Source organism: Stegodyphus dumicola, chromosome 2 (genome assembly GCF_044657685.1).
Source record: "Stegodyphus dumicola isolate Sdum_Otavi_A_Nest chromosome 2, ASM4465768v1".
NCBI lineage: Eukaryota > Metazoa > Arthropoda > Arachnida > Araneae > Eresidae > Stegodyphus > Stegodyphus dumicola.
The window spans coordinates 115734483-115755166 of NC_140769.1; the positions used below are offsets into that span (position 1 = coordinate 115734483).

The 20684-nt window shown below is 33.0% G+C and overlaps 1 protein-coding gene across 2 annotated transcripts in view; it reads right to left on the reverse strand.

Moving 5' to 3' along the window:
• LOC118196502 (thioredoxin-related transmembrane protein 2 homolog) overlaps positions 1 to 16774 on the reverse strand; it is a 74994-nt gene extending 58220 nt beyond the window's left edge. The window contains exon 1 of one of the 2 annotated variants that reach the window (XR_015039528.1): positions 16490 to 16774. Coding sequence is in view for 1 of the 2 variants with exons in the window: in XM_035367966.2 (XP_035223857.1) it covers positions 16490 to 16639 (150 nt within the window). In the remaining variant the exon portion in view is untranslated. The remainder of the gene's footprint in view (positions 1 to 16489) is intronic. The other variant, XM_035367966.2, reaches the window with a different exon arrangement.
• Between the last annotated feature and the right edge of the window lie 3910 nt (positions 16775 to 20684).

Sequence of the window (20684 nt, forward strand, 5' to 3'; positions counted from 1 at the left end):
TGAAGTTTACAATAGAGACAAAATAGTCACTTTCTTGGTGAACTTGGCCACATATAAATTTATTTTAATATATAAGCCTAAGAGGTACCACACTGCTTCATGGTGTTTTTCATTGTGCGATTTTGTTAAAAGCCACTATCCTTCCATGTTTTGAGTAAGCACACCAGTATAATCAGTCATTTGAAAATACTCTACCAGCTTACTAGAGAAGAAAGGTCCCAAATTCTGATTATATTTTCAAAGTGCAAGAGAAAAACATGAAAATAGCTGTTAACTTACACCCTTCTTTACAAAAAACCTAAACTGACTTATTAAGAATCAAAGTTATGTAACATCAAAATTAAGATCTTGTGGTAGTTTGCCAAGAAAAATTTATTTTACCAAGTGAAAAAAGCTTTATCAGACTATACAAATAAATGCAGTAATTCAGACTAAAACTGTATTAAGAACTTAGCAAACCTGGAGCTTTCATGGATAAACTGTTTCTTATTTATTTCTATATTATTATTTTATTTCTTTATTTTGGCATTTAAACTGTATCAGCCAATTAATTTAAGATTAATCTCCATGAATATGTATATATGTAGGTTGGGGCAAAAGTCATGGCAACTATTTTTTTTCTTGAAGATACCAGTCCGGTTGAAAAATGTGACATATACAGACGAAAGGACAAGGTCTTAACTACATGTGTGGACAATGAATAGCACTGAAATATCGTAACACACGAATTTATTACGGTAGTATACAGGGCAATATAGCCTTCACCGTGCAAAAGAATGATAACACAATACACATAAAGTTGACATGACAAACCTGGGCCTAAAGAACTTCAATGTAGTTCCCTGCTACTGTCACCACATGCTGCCAAGGATGTGGGAGGCGCTGAATACCATCAGCCTCAGCACTTGCCGCACCATGTGTGAATCGGGTCATCTGTTGGCGCACAACATTAGCATTGCCGCACCATGTGTGAATCGGGTCATCTGTTGGCGCACAACATTAGCATTGCCGCACCATGTGTGAATCGGGTCATCTGTTGGTGCACAGCATTAGCAATGTCCTCTCGTGTTGTAAACTGCCTACCAAGTATTGGTTCCTTAATCTTCGGAATGAGATCAAAGTCACAGGGTGAAAGGTCAGGACAGTATGGTGGGGGCTCCAATTCTTCCCATCCCCAACGTCAGAGTAGCTGCTGTACACACTCTGCTGTATGTGGTCTTGCATTGTCGTGCAGAATTATTGCACTGTCCACAAGATCCGGAGGTTTATCCTGTGGTGATGGCGATAAGGAGCGCGCCTTGCGCCCTCCGATAAGTGTGGCAACCCTAGAGGAGAAGCTTCTTACGAGTAGCGAGCAGAGCGAAACAGGCAGGCTGTCGGGCAGTGTGCGCGAAGTTCCTAAATAAAGCTTAATTTTTATTGTGCACTATGTCTTGTTAATATTTATATTAATGCAGTAAGAACATAATCTGTGATATGGAATTCGAGGATTGGTGGTAAAAACATAACAGGAAATCGCCATAATGGTAACCCGGACTGTGTTAAATCGTATGAACAGTTCTCAAGCACTTTCGGTTTTGACTACAAGCCATCACTCAAGATCTCCAAACCAGAAGTAATGGATTACATCGGTTTTCATCCTCCGAATCACAGATGAGTAATAATTATAGATCATTTTATAATTCTGTTTTCTACTTATCATTTAATTTCATTTTCTTTAGTTAAATTTTTGCTTTTATTTCGGCTTAAAAACCTTGCACAATGTCTGATGTTCATGCCGTCCAAATTCCGGTTTATAACCGATCAGACCCATCTTTATGGTTTATTATGTGTGAAAGTACCTTTGCTCTTGCCACCCCCAAACCTATCACAGAATCCATTACTAAATATAATTATGCAGTTGCTCATCTTCCTCCAGATATTGCATCAATAGTATGGGATTTACTTATGAAACCAGACCCTACTGATCCATATGCAAAGCTTAAAACTGAGTTAATAAATCATTCGGGAGAATCTTCTCAGCAAGAAATTCGCCAATTATTATCTGGAGAAGAATTAGGCTCTCAAAAACCTTCCGATTTGCTTATAAATATGAAACATCGAGCAGAATCTTTAAATGTTCCTGATAACTTAATGTTAGAATTATTCCTTCAACGTTTGCCTTCGACTGTTCAGTCTATTTTGGCACCGGTTTCCAATTTAACTGTAGATAAAGCTGCAGAAATTGCCGACAGAATTTTAGAAGTAAATCCAACCCCAGGGACTTGTGCCGTTTCTCGCACAGTCGATCAATCTCTTGAGCATAAATTATTTAAACAAATAGAAAAATTAAACAAACGTATTGATCGCATTTCTCTTTCTCGTGGTCGCTCGCCAAATCGCGGAGATCGCAATAAGGAAAGAAGCAATTCCAAAAGGAGAGATTATTCTGTTTGCTGGTATCATAGACGTTTTGGGAAAAAGTATAGAGATGACAAATGTACAAAACCTTGTTCATGGCAGGGAAACGAAACCAGCAAAGAATAGAGGCGACTTATTCTTTGCCTCAAGTTTCACGTCGCCTGTTCGTTTGTGACCGTAGAACAAACCTTTCATTCTTGGTCGATACCGGCTCTGACGTGTCCTTACTTCCAGCAAATAATTCTTAAAAACGGAATTCGTCCCAACAAACACTTTTCGCTGCTAATTCTTCTACTATTCATGTTTATGGTCAAAAAACACTTTCTTTGGATTTCAAATTAAGACGACAGTTTACATGGACTTTTCTTATAGCAAATGTTAGTACACCCATTCTTGGAGCAGATTTTCTCCATTTCTTTGAATTGGTGCCTGATCTCAGAAACAAATGTCTCAAAGATTTAAAAACGCATTTTAAAACCGTCGGTTGCGTGAAAAATGCAAGCATTTATTCAGTAAAAACTGTATTTAGTGAAACACCATATCACAAAATTTTAAAAGAATTTCCTTCAGTTACTAGATTACCAGATCCTAACCAACCTGTTAAACATAACACCGTTCATTATATCATAACTAAAGGTCCACCTGTGGTTGCAAAACCTCGTCGGTTAGCTCCAGATCGCTTAAAAATAGCAAAACAAGAATTTCAAACTATCATGCAATTGGGGCATTTGAGACCTTCGAGCAGCAATTATGCATCCCCACTTCCCATGGTTCCAAAAAAGGGAAGTCTGGAATGGAGACCTGTAGGAGATTATCGAGCACTGAATGCTCAAACAATAAAAGACAAATATCCTATTCCATGCTTAGCTGATTTTACTGCTGCATTGCACGGTACTAAAATTTTTAGTCATGTCGACCTGATTAAGGCATACCATCAAATACCAATTAACCCAGCCGACATCCACAAAACCGCCATATGCACACCATTCAGTTTATTCGAAAGTACCCGTATGCAATTCGGCTTATACAATGCATCCGCGACTTTTCAACGTTTTATAGATGAAGTCACGCGGGATTTAGAAGGTGTTTACGCTTTTGTCGATGACTTGCTCATAGCCTCTAAAGATTCTGAGGAACATTGCAGGCATTTGAAAGCTTTATTTTCCAAACTTCAGGAATATGGACTTTGCATAAATGTTTCAAAATGCACCTTTGGTCAAACGTCTATTGATTTCTTAGGTTTTCACCTTAGTGAAAACGGAATTGAACCTCTTCCTGACAAAGTCAAATGTATTTTAGAATTTCCTCAACCTACCACTCTCACTCAGCTTCGCCGATTTTTAGGCATGTTTAACTTTTATAGATGTTTCATACCTAAAGCAGCACATATTCTTTCTCCTTTAATAAAATTGTTAGAAGGCTATATTAATAAAAAGAAACCTCGTTCTCGTGTTCAGGATTCATCCCCACAATTAAATTGGAACGAGAATGCTGAACAAGCCTTTATTGCTGCCAAAAATGCCATTGCTCAGGCTACCCTTTTGAGACACCCTATTCCCGGAGCCCAGCTAAGCATCTGGGTAGATGCCTCAGACGTCGCAATAGGCGGCACACTTATGCAGTTGTCTCAACAAACATGGGAACCTATAGCATTTTTCTCTATGAAACTCAATAAAAGTCAACAGAAATGGTCCGCGTACGATAGGGAATTATTTTCAATTTATTCTGCAATTAAGAAATTCCGACACATGTTAGAGGGCAGAAATTTTATAATTTATACGGATCAAAAACCGTTAATATACGCTTTTAAACAGAACCCTCATAAATGTTCACCTCGACAATTGCGCCATTTAGATTTTATTTCTCAGTACTCTACTGATATTAGGCATGTGCAAGGTTCAAAAAACGTCGTTGCTGACGCTCTTTCAAGAATCGAAATTGATTCCATAACAAAATCTCCATTTTTGGATTTTAAAAAATTTCCGGAAGCTCAACAGCATGATCCGGAGGTACAAGACATTCTCAAAAACAACACATCATCTTTGAAACTGGAATTTAAACCGTGCCAATATTCTGATGGTAATATTCTTTGTGACATATCAACAGACATTCCTCGTCCATTTGTTCCGAATTCCTTTCGCAGACCTTCCTTTAATTTTAATTTCCTTTTATTCCTTTAATCATCTGCATAATCTGTCACATCCAGTAATTGCAGCTACTACGAAGCTTATTTGTTCTTGTTACGTATGGCCCGATATGAAACGTCATATAAAAAATTGGGTGAAATCCTGTGAATCTTGCCAAAAATCGAAAATTATTAGGCATACTAAAGCACCACTGGGCACATTCTCTCTTCCTGATGCACGTTTTTCAGAAATCCATATGGATATCGTCGGACCGTTACCTCCATCAGAAGGCAACGTGTACCTTTTGACTCTAATAGATAGATTCTCCAGATGGCCTGAAGCCATTCCCATCCCGGATATGAAAACGGAAACCATTTGCAGAGCCATCTTCCACTGTTGGATATCTCGTTTTGGCTGCCCATCGACCATAACAACAGACCAAGGTTCTCAAATGAGATCCGCACTTTTTGCAGAATTCACGCGCATTTTGGGTACGAACAGAATCACAACAACAGCTTATCATCCAATGTCCAACGGCATTGTTGAACGATTTCATCGACATTTAAAATCTTCTCTCAAGGCTCACGAAACCAATAACTGGACTGAAATACTACCAGTTGTTATGCTTGGTATTCGTACAGCCGTAAAGGAAGATCTACAGTCATCTTGTGCTGAACTGGTGTATGGCACAACTCTCAAGCTGCCTAGTGATATGATAACGTCATCTATGATATCTCCGTATGACACACAATTTATCACGAATCTTCGGCATAGAATGCAAAAATTGAATCCAATAGCAACATCTGCACATTGCCAAGAAAAATGTTACGTAAGTGCTACCTTAAAGTCGTGTACGCATGTATACTTACGTGTCGATCGAGTAAAGCCACCTCTGTGCCAACCATATACGGGTCCGCATAGTCCTTTCTAGAACGGACAAAACTTTCACAATTGATATTAACGGTCTGAAATCTACTGTGTCTATAGACCGTGTGAAACCAGCCTATTTGCTTTCGGACTCTAATTTGCCTGAACTGAAAACAAATAAAGACTTAAAGACAGTTCAGCAGAATAAATCTGCAAACGAACCCTCTAAGACACAAACTGTCACCAGATCGGGAAGACATGTTCACTTCCCTAAGAAACTTGCTTCTTACATAACAATTTAAAACATTTTTTTAAAATTCATATCTTAACATATTTCTTGTTATTTCATGTTTATTATATGTGTCAATACCTTGTTATATATTGAATTGCATTTTGATCTTTTCTAATTTTATATTCTAATTTTGTAATCATGTTAAAAATACCCGACAGTACGGATCCTCTGAGATAATTTCATAACCTATGTCGTTCCTTTGAATAGCCATTAAAGGAACTGGGGGGAAACTGTGTGGTGATGGCGATAAGGAGCGCGCCTTGCGCCCTCCGATAAGTGTGGCAACCCTAGAGGAGAAGCTTCTTACGAGTAGCGAGCAGAGCGAAACAGGCAGGCTGTCGGGCAGTGTGCGCGAAGTTCCTAAATAAAGCTTAATTTTTATTGTGCACTATGTCTTGTTAATATTTATATTAATGCAGTAAGAACATAATCTGTGATATGGAATTCAAGGATTGGTGGTAAAAACTCAACAGGAAATCACCATAATCCCAAACACCATGTCGTATCTGTCGCACCAGAAAATCCCTGTAGTACTGTGCGGTCACTGTTCTGCCATGAGGAAGAAACTAGCAAACAATGACATCCCTGACGTCATACGCGACAATCACCATCAATTTGACCGGGGAAGGATTCTGACACTAGCTCATTATGCAATATCCTGTGAATGGTGCGTTTCTTGATGCCCCTTGCCCTTTCTAACTTCAGTAATGTCCATCGTCTGTCTTCAACCATGAGGTGCTCAATGATGGCAAGTTCCAAGTTGGTCCGCACACCCACTGGTCGTCCCAAACATTGCTTGCTCATTACTGGTTGACACATGTCCTTGCTGGAACTTTCCTACCCACCGTGCTACTGTACGATATGGTAGGGCATTCTTCCCAAGGGCTTCTACAAATTCCCTGTGACCTTCCACGACATTTCTCCCTCGGAGAACGGCTATTTTGATATAAGCACCCTGCTCAACACGGGTTACTTCCATCTCGCACGGCACTCACCAACTGATTAATTTCAGAGCCCTCGCTACCACAGAGCCATCTGTTGTTCTACATACACACTATGCCTGCAGAACTTCCAAACGACACATATACGTTTTGTGATCTGTTCACACATCTACAAGAAAAAAATAGTTGCCATGACTTTTGCCCCAACCCTCGTATATATATTCTCCAAATATTTTCCTTTAGAATTTAAATTAAAATTTGTTTCTGATTTATTTAAAATCACAACATATAATATTCTATGATATCTATACATCAGAAAACTAGAAATACATTAAAAAGGCTTATCACATTATTTATTTTTAAAACATTTAAATAAATTTTCAACAGAAAAATACATGAGTATATGCACTGAAAAGAGCTGCCCTTTCTAATGCGCATATTTAATACAGTCAAAAGTCGTTAATCCGGACTCGTCGGGACTTCGGCAATTCCGGATTATAGATCATCAGTTTAAATCTGGTAAGATGGCATGCAGAAATTATAAAATTAAAAATATGAAACCGTAATTTATGAAATAAAGAACAATAATGATCTAAAGGGTATCAAAATTTACAAAAAAAAAAAGCTTAATATTTATTTGTTTACTTTATTAAACATTTCTTTCAATGTAAGTTGTTTAAGTTGCTTCGTTTTTTATGTGATAATACATTCTCTTTAATTCTTTAAACAGACATAATTTCTTGTTCAGTTACAAAGTTCCGCTGTTCAAGTCCTATAATTGCTGTGCCGAGAATACCGAATAATTTGTCAACTGAAATTTTTTCGTTTTCAATAACCTCTGTCACTTTCTTCGCTATCGGAAGCGAATTATAATGATGAGGAATTTGATTTAAATCATATCAAAGATGGGGTACATCGAGATGAAATACTACATTTAATAAGGAATTATAAGCCAAATAAAATAAAAACATCTGCCCTGAAGATAAGGATAGTGCTGACAGATCAACTTCCAATTCATTGCGCGGCGCCGTGGCGTTAAAGATAAACAAAGTTTAGATAAACAAAGGATATGCCTTTATCCATTTTTTGTAGCAATTCCACTTTCTGTTTAATGAACTTCAAAACATACTTTCGCTTTGTAGATCATTTACATATTAATAAATATATATCAGAAATTCTATTTGACATAATCGAAAGTTCAAGCTTACTTTTATAAAATTGCTCTAACAGTCTGCAAAAAATAATAAGCCGGATCCAATTCGAAGATTAAGGAACAACGCAATCTGCAACATTAACTGAAATAGATAATTAAATAATTTTAGCTTAGCTTTTACCGTTCGTTATACATTAAACGCGCACTCGTAAACGTATTTCGCGCACGCGCACAAGCATGTTCTCAGCGTCAAAGCGACGTATGCGCAGAAAGTTTGAAGCTTTTAGGTCCAGATTATAGATCATTCCAGATTATGGGTCTCCGAATTAACGACTTTTGACTGTATCTTCATTTACTTTCACAAGCATTTTACAAAGATTATTATTGAAAGAGTTAATTTAAAGAAAAATTAATTATGTCCCAAACAGGTAAAAATATATCAAATGAAACAAATCTGAATGTAAAAACTTTAAAATAATAATAATAATAAATAAGTGTAATAATTGAAAATTATGCAAATTTTTACATCTCCTTCAGTGAAATTGTTTATACGATAAAAGAAAGACATAGGAAAGTGAGTTATAAAAACACAATACACCAATGATGGTTTGTCGGCACTCCTGAAATTAATAATCAATGAAATGGTAAAATGAAGTATCAGGTGCAGGCTCACATTTGTTTTCAATTTTACTTCCGAATATCAGTTGCTAAATATTACCAAAATTACTTTATTTTCCATCTGCATATATTATCTATTTTAAAACATTATAATAAAAAAAAAAAAAAAAACTTTATATGGATTTTAGTGAAATAAAAAAAAAAAACACATTAAAAATGGTTCAAAAATGAGTTTGCATAAGTATTCAAATACTTTGAATAAATTTATATTTAATAAATGTGAAAATAATGCGACATTCAATGTTTCATTTGATATCCTTTATCTAAAATTATGGTTAGAGTAGATTTAAGGATGTCCCTTGGATTATACCTTGGATTATCGCCGAGTTGTTGTTTCATTTATGGTAACCTGAGTAGCTGAATGTTATGGAAACCCTATTATGACGTAATTGGTTGCGTGATTCCGCTCAATTTGAATGATGGGAAAAGATTTGGAAAGTGTGTGTTAGATTTTGGATAAGAAGTATATTATTTTGTGGTTTACATGGTAAAATGGCTGGATGTTGTAAGATTAATTTGAAGTTTCTGTACGATTTGGAACGAAAGGGAAAAAAGCATAACCGTCCTGTTTGTAAAAAGGAAATACATATGGTCAAACGTTGGAGGATATTTTTTGCTCTTATTTTTGTGAATTTATGTGGAAATGCCAGTATACAGATTCTAGTTCAGAGAATTTTAGGAAGTTTTTGGATGCTGGTAAGGAATTTTGTATAACTGAAGATACGTAAATTGAAAAATCAGGTAAGTGGATATTTCCCTTATGTAGTGCTAAGATGAATTTCCTTTTTATGTTATTTCATTGTTTGATTTAAAATGAAGTTTATTGAGATTATATATTTTTCGTTGGCTGCTCCTTTGACTTTTTAAGTGAATATAGATCAATGTGTACACGGACAAAGGGAGTAGGTAATGCTTGGTTTTTGCAATTCTCTGATTTTTTTTAAAGTGAAAATAGGTGTATGTGTACATAGATACCAAGTTTGTGCAATTCTTTGACTTGTTATTTTGGATTTGTGTAGCGGAGATTTTTTAAAAAATTGCCGCTACTCAAAGCCAAAACAGCCAGTCAAAGAATTGCACAAACTCGGTGTCCATGTACTGCCAAAAATCACAAATTATCACCAAGGGGCACCAGTACATATATTTTTACCAAAATTACATTTTTCATGTGCTTCAGCATGAATTTAAATAATTTTTTTGTTTAAGAATGTTTCATTCCTATGTAAGAGTTGCTTTTAGTAATAATAAATAGAGCTTTCGGAGAAGTAAGTTTGATTCTCCAGCTCACTTTATACATATTTCATAGGGTATAAGACTGGAGAGCATGGAGAAGTTTTGATAACTTAGGATAGTTACATGCAAACAATTAGGACTGTACGTCTAGGATCAATATCCTGACAGAACTTAAAGGTATTTTACATTCCAGGTTTTCTTGATGATGGTTTTTGGTTTTCATTAAGAATATTTATACATAATCCATACCATTTTTGATAAACACTAGATTTCTTATTCCAAAGGCACAAAGCATCCCCAAACCATTATGCCTCTATCCAATGTTTCCCAAGGTGGGGCACATGTCCCACAAGAGGGTGATTTCATTTTTGACTCGAAAATGGACTCGTTCAGAGTTTAAGTTAACCATATGACTAATCTCAAGTTAACCATATGGCTAATCTCTTTAGCTACTCGATCTGGATAAAACCTCCAATATGTAAGCAAGTTCTGTCCGCCATGTTAATAGCCATGATTTGATTGTTAGATATTACAATTCAACTACTGTTTACACTGGGCCGGCACTAAGCATTTCACTCTATTTGTTCTGAATGGCGTGAAATGTATAGCGTCCATTAAATTGTTGTGAAAGTCATGTTGTTTTAAAAATATATGCATTGTATAAATATATAAATGATAGGTACTACTCTTATATATGCCCTCAGTTCGCCAAATGTAACGATATGTGTTCTGTGCTGGTTTTTGGCGCGATTGCGCATTCTGCAATGGTTTTGGGGGTGATGTTGTTTGTATGGCAACCCTTTTGACACTGAAACTTGATTTTTCTGTAGTGGTTTTATTTGCTAGTTGGTTCGTTAGGTGGACATTTCAAAATGGTTTATGTTGCAATGAAAGACATAGTGGCAAAATTTCAGTTGCATGCCTGGTACAACTATTTTTTCAGATGGCTGGAAATTCTACAAGGATTTAGGAAAAGAAGGTGTGAACATTTATTTGTGAATCATAGTATCAATTTTGTGGATAGTGTCATATAAATATATGACTAAGACGAATTTCCCTTTTTTATGTTATTTTATTGTTTGATTTACATGTGCAAAGTCAAAGGAGTGCGCAATGCCTAGTTTGTGCAACTCTCTGATGTTTTATTAAGTGAAAATAGGTCGATGTATACATGGATACCAAGTTTGTGCAATTCTTGGATTTGTTGATTTGGATTTCAGTAGCAGAAATTTTCGGCGCAAAAATTGCTGCTACACAAAGCCAAAATAACAAGTCCAAGAATTGCACAAACTCAGTGTCCATGCACCACCAAAAATCGCCAAGGGGCACCCACAAATAGTTCCTCTATATTTAATGAACACTTTTAAATATACATTTTTGTGTCTTGTTTATTTTATTTATTTATTTATTTGATATTTCAAATACTTTTACCATTATTAAGATGAGCTATCAAATTTCTAATAGGACTGCTATTAATTTGCAGCACCTTGGAATGCTTACTTTATATACTGAACTATTAATATATATAGCCAAATAAGTAAACTTGTCAAAATGTAGATGATAATTCTTATGATGTATTTTCACTTAAAACAAAAAATTACGACTGTTCGTTATCACCAGTTTTGTGGAGTCGAGCAGATTTGGGGGTAAAAGGAGTCGAAGCTGGAGTCTAACAGATCAACTCCGACTCCAATTTTCGTTGGACAGTTTGAATTTGAAATGAAATTAAAATGAATTGAAAAAATTAATGACAAGCTGAGTTATTATTTTTATTTATGGACTATATACATTAATAAATAGTTATTTTCTATTTTATTGACCTATTAATAAATAAATATAAGGAAGGAGGATGGATGTGATATTTGCCATTAGTGATTAAACTTATTCATTTAGTTACGAATCTCACTGGTAAGCATCAATAGCAGCAAGAACTCCCAAAATTGATGCCATTCTTAGGAAGCCAGCAGGAAAAGGAGAAATTACTGATCAAGCAATGCGATAAGGAAGTACATATTTGATGATAAAGAGGTTTTTAGAATTAAGAACTTTTTTAGGAAATGTAAATAACCCTAATGTTTCACTAACAGAAAAACTCTGGAATGATCTTGCAGAATTGGAAACTCTACACCGTATATAGCCACAAAAAAGCTGCAATCTGAAGAATTGACAGGAGGCGAGAATGGAAGAATGTGAAGTTTGTTCTTTCTGAAATGGAGGGTTTATTGCAGAAGGAATCATTTCTTCAATGAAGAAAAGAGAAACTAGTTTGCTAGACAATGAGATCTTGCTGGGTTCAATATATGTAGACACGAAACACCAAATTTTCTTGGATGGGGAACAAATTAAAAAGGCAAAGAAAGCCAGCTATGAACTTTCATTAAGAATGAAATTATTCTCAGAATGATTGGAGAATTCGAATCAGGGCAGTCAAACTGCAGACATTGCAACTGAGTCTCTATCATCTTTTTCCATTGATGAATTAGATTTTGAGAAATATTTTTAGATAATATTGAAAAAGCTAATGCAAAGCGAATGAAAAAAAAAAAGAGTCTTTAGGTATAAAAATGAAAAAAATACAAACAAGATTTCTACACGGCCTTTGAAGAAATAGAGAAGTATGATTGTGCTTGCAATACACCTCTTTTAGAACTTATAAAAATCTATCCTGAAAAATTAAAAGAAGTAGCCCTAACAGTAACAGATCTTCCTCTTACTCAAGTTAATGTGGAAAGACTCTTCTCAGCTCTAAAGTTTATCAAACTGATCTATGGCCCTCCAACAAAGAAAATCTTGCTGAAACTATACCGTTTCTTAGTAAATTAATAACTGGCATTAGTTATTTAAGTAAACAGTATAACTTATTAAGCTATATTGTTTACTTAAATAACTAATGCCAGTTTTTCCATTTCATAATAAATGCTAATGGCTAATCTTTGGAATATGGTAACAGGTAGTTTGGCAACATTTTGGTAAGGCGATAAAGATTACTAGCTAGGACTTTAGTAGTGTACATGGATATAGTCAAAAGTGTGCGCAATGCCATTTTTGTGCAATTCTGGGATGTTTTTTTAAGTGAAAATAGGTCGACATGTACATGGATGATACCGTGTATGTGCAATTCGTAAAAACGCGGCAAGCAGTGGGCGATTCTGCACTTTGTCCCAATTTCGCACCTAATCTTCATCATGATTGAGTACTTTTGTTCCATAAAAGTTCTAGCATAAGCGTAATTGGTTGATCTCTACAATATGGTAACTGTTAGTTTGGCGACATTTTGGAGGCGATAAAGGTTACTACCTGGGACTTTGGTAATAATGTGAGCAGTACTCAGTTCCGATTACGCATTATTTTGCGTGAGGGAAATGAGAGATCATGGGATATGTCATGTGATATTAATGGACAAATTACGGTTCTTTAATCGGAAAAGGGCGGAAATTGGGAAAAAATCTGGAAATTTTGTATTTAGCTTTATTCTGTGTTGTGTGAAACAGTGTTGTTTAATTTTTGGATCCCATGGCCCTAACTAAAGTGAATTTGAAATGGGTATTTAGGCATTGTGATAAAGAGAAGTTTGCTTTTTATTTAGCGGCGGAAGTATGGAGGAAAAATTCGCAGAAAAAATCTTTCAATAATTTTATTGAATGAATTAGAAAAGTGTATCCGCCACGTAATCAAGATTCTGAAGAAGATTAGGTAAGTTAGTATTTTTAATTATTTGAGGATATTATTTTTATGCACTGTTCTAAATGTAAGGTGGAAAGGAATTTGGTATTATTGGGAAAATTGTTATTAGCAATGATTTAGTTTAAAGTAATTAGGATTGTAAGGTAATTTTTATTAATTTAATGTATGTGCTCATTTATATTTTAAGTAGTGTTTTTGAATTTAATTATATTTTAATGAAATGATAGTTAGTTTGTGAATTTTATGTTTGTAGGAATTTGGTATACGTTTTAGTTGAAATAAACGTGCATGGAAATAATTTAAATATTTGATACTAAGTATTTGTAATGCTTGCGGTATGAATTCGTTGGTGACGTGTATAATGTAATAGATGATTTAGAGGTAAAAGTTTTTGGATATTTTATTTATTTTATATGTGGAAATGTTCATATTTGTAAAGGGTAAATACTTTTTCGTGATCAGGGAATTTCATATATGTTCTTTTTACCGGGTTTAAAGATTGAGAAAATTGTCATGTATTTTCATGAAATTTTTCTAATTTATGAGAAAAAAGCAGTGTACATGGATATAGTGAAGAGTGTGCGCAATGCCATTTTTGTGCAATTCTGGGATGTTTTTTTAAGTAAAAATAAGTCGACGTGTACATGGTTTAGTGATATTTTAATTAAATGCTAGTTATTTTGTGAATTTTATGCTTGTAGGAATTTGGTATACGTTTAAGTTGAAATAAACGTGCATGGAAATAATTTAAATATTTGACACTAAGTATTTGTAATGTTTGCGGTATGAATTCGTTGGTGACGTGTATAACGTAATAGATGATTTAGAGGTAAAAGTTTTAGGATATTTTATTTATTTTATATGTGGAAATGCTCATATTTGGAAAGGGTAAATACTTTTTCGCGATCAGGTAATTTCATATATGTTCTTTTTACCGGGTTTAAAGATTGAGAAAATTGTCATGTATTTTCGTGAAATTTTTCTAATTTATGAGAAAAAAGCAGTGTACATGGATATAGTGAAGAGTGTGCGCAATGCCATTTTTGTGCAATTCTGGGATTTTTTTTAAGTAAAAATAAGTCAGTTTATGTGTATGTGTTATTTTGAAAAACGCCTAAGGAGTATGGTATTATGCACTTTTTCCCAATTTTGCAGTGAATATTTGTCATGATTAAGCAGTTTTGTTAGATAAAATTTCTAGCATAAGTGTAATTCGGCTAGTAGATTGTTAGAAGAAGTGTTCAGTAGATAAAAAGAAGAGAAACATGTCTTTACTTCGTGAAGACAAAATGGCGGCAGGAAAAAAAAATAGAGGTTTGCTGTAGGAGAGTTGGTCGCCAAATTTTCGCCAAAAAAATGCCAAGTTACCATAATGTAAAGATCAACCGTTTTTTTAAGTAAAAATAAGTCGGCGTGTACATGGTTTATGTGTATGTGTTATTTTGAAAAACGCGTAAGGAGTATGGTATTGTGCACTTTTTCCCAATTTTGCACTGAATATTTGTCATGATTAAGCAGTTTTGTTTGATAAAATTTCTAGCATAAGTGTAATTCGGCTAGTAGATTGTTGGAAGAAGTGTTCAGTAGATAAAAAGAAAAGAAACATGTCTTTACTTCATGAAGACAAAATGCCGGCGGGGAAAAAAAATAGAGGGTTGCTGTAGGAGAGTTGGTTGCCAAATTTTCGACAAAAAATCGCCAAGTTACCATAATGTAAAGATCAACCGCGTAATTTGGCTATCAGATTGTTGGGAAAAAATGTTGAGTAAAAAAAAAAAAAATGCCTTTTACTTCGTGAAAACAAAATGGCGTCCAAACAAAAACTAGCAGGTTGCTGTTGCAGGGTTGGTCGCAAATTTTCGCCAAAAAATTGCCAAGTTACCATAATCCAAAGATTAACCATGCTAATTTATATAAATAATGTGCTATGCAATCAAATTTTTTTTTTTTTTTTTTTTTTTCTGTAGTATCCATTACTTCTTTTATATTAAAAAAATAAGCTGTAACACATGTGTATAAGTTTACATCTATATATATGAGGGAGTCAGAGTCATTAAAATTCCAGGAGTCAGTCATTTTCCCTACTGAATCCACAGCCCTGGTTATAACATTCAAAAAATGAAGTGTCCAAGCTATTATGCAATGAAGTTACTGATTATACTTTTTGAGGTGAAGTGCAGAATCGCCCACTTATTTGTTTGGTGCTTTTTACAAGAGTAAGAAGAATTAGAGTTCTGTCAATTTTCTTTGACCTTTTTAAGTGAAAATAAGTCAATGTGTACATGGATAAAGTCAAGGGAGTTCGCAATGATATTTTTGTGCAAATCTGGGATTTTTTTTAAGTGAACATTGGTTGATGTGCACATGGATACAGACTTAGTGCAATTCTTAAAAATGTGCCAAGCAGTGGGTGATTCTGGACTTTCCCCTACTTTTTGAACAATTTATTTTAATATAAGGAATATTTTAATGATATTCATTTCACTAAAAGCAATCCTTTAATGTGATAAAAAAATAAATCTGAGGTATATATTTCAATATTTAGTACAAGGTCTATGCAAATAAATTTCAAAAATACAAGTGTCCAAAAATTAATGTGCGCCACTGAAAATTTTGCGCTTTCATTGTTACATGACTTTATTCTGGTAATCTTAATTATGCTAAAAGGTCAACTTATGTATGTTTTATAAATCGAATTGAACAGTTGATAATGTTTGCCAACTTATAATAAGCACGGTTAGACTGGCGATTTATAAAAAAAAAATATTGCAAAAATCGCCAACTTGTACTCGATATGTAACCTTTACGAATGAAACCAGCAGTATTTAATATGTCTGTTAACAGCAGAAGGAATAACAGTATAAAGAGGTCAAGGTTTATCAATGCTATTTAACGCACGAATCAAGCAAATTAATATCTAAAAATATTGATGCTGCATTCTTTACGCTTTAAACTACAAAAAAAAAAAAATTGCCAAAACAGCACTGTAAGGATTATTAACTGTAATTTTAAAAAGCAGGTTTAAAATGATACAATAATTATGAAATATAAAATTTAAATGGATAATGAAATTAATTACAGAAAATTACGTCTTTAAACTAATACACATACTTACAAATTCTAATTCACAGCCAGATTTCGGAAATAAATACGAACAAAACGGTCGGACTAATTTTGCAAATAAATATGAAACTGCTAACACAAAATTCAGCAAATGATGAGGATGAATCAGCCTCTTAAGCTCCTTAAGCGTAAAAATACTCATGTTTTCCTCAAAAATCGTATACTAAAAGGAATAATTTTTCTGAAAAATTTCTATGTAATTAACTGTGTATTAGGTTTATCCATAAATAAATCAACATAAACACACATTTAAAGAGAAGTGTTCTCTCATTTCACTTCTTTTCATTTACTATGTGGAACGGTGTTTGATCAAAAAAATATATTGTAGAATGAACATAGACGTTCTTTGGTCAGGAGTAGATGCAAAATTCCTGTATGGTAATTATTAAAGTATATTAATAAAAATAATAATAATATAATATATAGTTTAGATAAGTTCTGGCAACAGTGAGTGTTGTCGTCATCAGGAGATCGTGCTTCGCGATACTGTCGTTCAAAAAAATAGATCTAGTTTGTAATTCCAATAAAAAGCATCGTATTTTTGCTCTGCTATTTGTTTTCTCTCTATTTTTAGAAATATCTTTTTAGGTTATGTATTTTTTAAGAAATCCTTTTTTAGGTGAACATTGTCACCTAAAAAAGGTCAATTGGGTCAAGCAAGCTCCCATATTGCGTTAAATGTTTTGAATTGATGTTTTCTCGAAGAAACGGAACGCGTTAAGCCCAATCAAGTAAGTGTTTTGTTTTCGTTATAGCAATCGAAAGTTGTTTAGAAATCAAAGTATGCAATTATCTAAGATCCAAGTAAAGCCTTTATCAGGTAAAAGCCATTGGCTTATATGGAAATACAGGATAAAATTTGTTTTAAATTATCATCCTGGTGCTTTAGAAATTGTAGAAGGAGCTATAGTGAAACCAGAAATTCTTCCTGTAGATGCTCCGATTGCTCAACAAGAGATATATAATGAAGCTGTTAAGAAGTTTCAAAATGCAAACACTAGTACTATGATGGTATTAACGAATTCCATAACGGAAGAAACTCTGCAAAAAGTTATGAGATTTCAGACTGCTAGAGAAGTGTGGTTGGAATTACATAAGTTATTTAAAGCATCATCAGAAAATCAATTGTATAATATATGCATGCAATTTTTTCAATTCAAGTGGAATGAAAATGATAAGGTGCTACTTTGGTAGACGGTTGCACGGATTTTTGGCGATTTACGTTGGCGCAATTTTTACAATCGTCAGCCATCTTGAAAACCGCTGTTTTTACGCATAGTAAAATATTTGAAACTTAAAAAAAAAAATAAATATCGTTAAAAGTAATGGATTAATTTTTTGTTGAAAATGTCGTTTTTTAAGATGGCAGGCAAAAGTAAATAAATACATTTACTGTGAGTATAAAGTACTAAAGTAAGGCTATTATTACTTTCATATAGCAAAAAAGAGAATAAAAACACCGCTATAAAAACATTGTGCCAACGTTTAATTATATTAAAATATTACTGAAATTGAATATCGAATTAAAAACCATCCTACCAACATTTAAAAGAATTAGAATATTATTAAATTCAAATGCTTTAAAATACGTTATATAAAATATAATTAACATTAAAACATATGTGACAATAATTATCTCAGCAATTTTTGAAAATAGTGTATTAATTTTTTTAACAAAAATTGAAATATACAATTATAAAAGAAAAGAAAAATATATACTTACATTTTTTTGAGTAATTTAACCTCTTGTTTATTGATAAGTACCACGAAAAAAATCGAAATCATAATTGAATCGGATCTTTTAACCATTTTCATCTGTTATCCAAATACCTCGCACTTCATTGAAGAAGCAATTAGCGAGGTTTCCTCCAAAATTTCCTCTGACGCTATTAACAATTTATAAATAAATCTTTGATTAGGAAAGACAGGTTGGCCAAAATAAAGTCTCAAAGGGCAATTTTTTTATTCCAATACCAACAATTCTTGGTAATTACCAATAACAACATTCGTCTTCGAAACGGAGATATCCATTCCATTTGAAATCCGAGGAATTCGAAAAGATGAATAATAAAATTTTAAAATGGCGCGGTAATGCACAAATATTCAGTAACCAATCAGCGAGCTGATTACATCACGCATAGAATTAAAATTATTTAAATAATCATTAATAATAAAATCATTTTTAAAACAAATGCAAAATTAAATTTTATTTTAATATTTAACAGCCATAAATAATGTTTAAAACATTAGATTAAATTTATAGATATTAATAAAACCAATTACTTTTTAAGTAAGGTGACGTCATTGATTACATCATCCACAACATAAAATTATATAAAATATTATAAACAACAAAATTTTTATTTCAAATAAAAATGTAAAATTAAATTGATCTTGGTGCTACTTTGGTAGACGGTTGCACGGATTTTGGCGAGTAATACAACTTATGCTAAACCCATTGCTGGATAAGTTATTTATGGTAACCGATACTTTTTTGTCATTTTATTTAAAAAATAGTGCGTTTTATTGTGCATAAATTCCGTGTTTAAAATATTATTTATGGCTTTTAAATATTAAAAATCAATTTAATTTGGCATTTTTATTTGAAATAAAAATTTTATTGTTTATCATATTTTATGAAATTTTATGTTGTGGATAATGTAATCAATGACGTCACCTTACTTTAAAAATAATTCATTTTAATATGTATAAATTTAATCTAGTGTTTTAAACATTATTTATGGCTCTTAAATATTAAAATACAATTTAATTTTGCATTTTTTTAAAAATAATTTTATTATGTATGAATTTTTAAATAATTTTAATTCTAGCCGTGATGTAATAAGCTCTCTGATTGGTTATAGACTATTTGTGCATTAACGAGCTGTAATCAGCTCCCTGATTGGTTACTGACAATTTGTGCATTTCCGCACCGTTTTAAAATTTAATTTATATATTCGAATTCCTTCAAAGATGTTATCTAAATTATGATTCTGATTTTTTATTGTGGTACTTATCAATAAACAACAGGTTAAATACTCAAAAAAATGTAAGTACATATTTTTCTTTTATTTTATAATTGTATACTTCAATTTTTGTTAAAAAATTAATACACTATTTTCAGAAATTTCTGAGATAATTATTGTCCATATGTTTTAGTGTTAATTATATTCTATATAGCGTATTTTAAAGTATCTGAATTTAATAATATTCTAATTCTTTTAAATGTTGGTATGATGGTTTTTAATTCGATATTCAATTTTAATAATATTTTAATCTAATTAAACGTTGGCACAATGTTTTTATAGCGGTGTTTTTATTCTCTTCTTTGCTATATGAAAGTAATAATAACCTTACTTTAGTATTTTATACTCATAGTAAATGTATTTATTTACACTTGCTTGCCATCTTAAAAAACGACATTTTCAACAAAAAATTAATCCATTACTTTTAACGATATTTATTTATTTATTTTTTAAGTTTCGAATACTTTACTATGCGTAAAAACAGCGTTTTTCAAGATGGCTGACGTTTGTAAAAATCGCGTCAACAATTCGGCCAACGTAAATCGCCAAAAATCCGTGCAACCGTCTACCAAAGTAGCAACTTGATTTTTAATATTTAGAAGCCATAAATAATATTTAAAATACGGAAGTTATGCATAATAAAACGCATTATTTTTTAAATAAAATGACAACAAAGTATCGGTTACCATAAATAACTTATCCAGCAATGGGTTTACCATAAATTGTATTACTCGCCAAAAGGCAAGTCGCCAAAATCCGTGCAACCGTCTACCAAAGTAGCACCAATGAGGTGATGGCAGCTCATCTTTCCAAATTAAAAAACTTATGGAATGAGTTGAATTCAAGAAAAGAAAATTGAAAATAAGTTACCTGACATGCTACTCAATTGCAAGATTTTAGATGTCTTACCAGGACAATACCGTTTGTTTAAGTCAAGTTGGTTACTCTTGGGTGAAGATAAAAGAACAGTTGATGAGTTAACAGCACAGCTTTTCTCTCATGAAAGAGAATTTAAAAGTCATGAGAAAGGCAATACAAATGAACAAGTGGCTTTAGTAACGTCAAAATCTGAAAAACAAAAGCAATATAAAAAAGACAAATTCAGAAGAAAACCAAGAAAAGAAGATATTTTCAATTATTGCAAAAAGAAAGAACACTGGG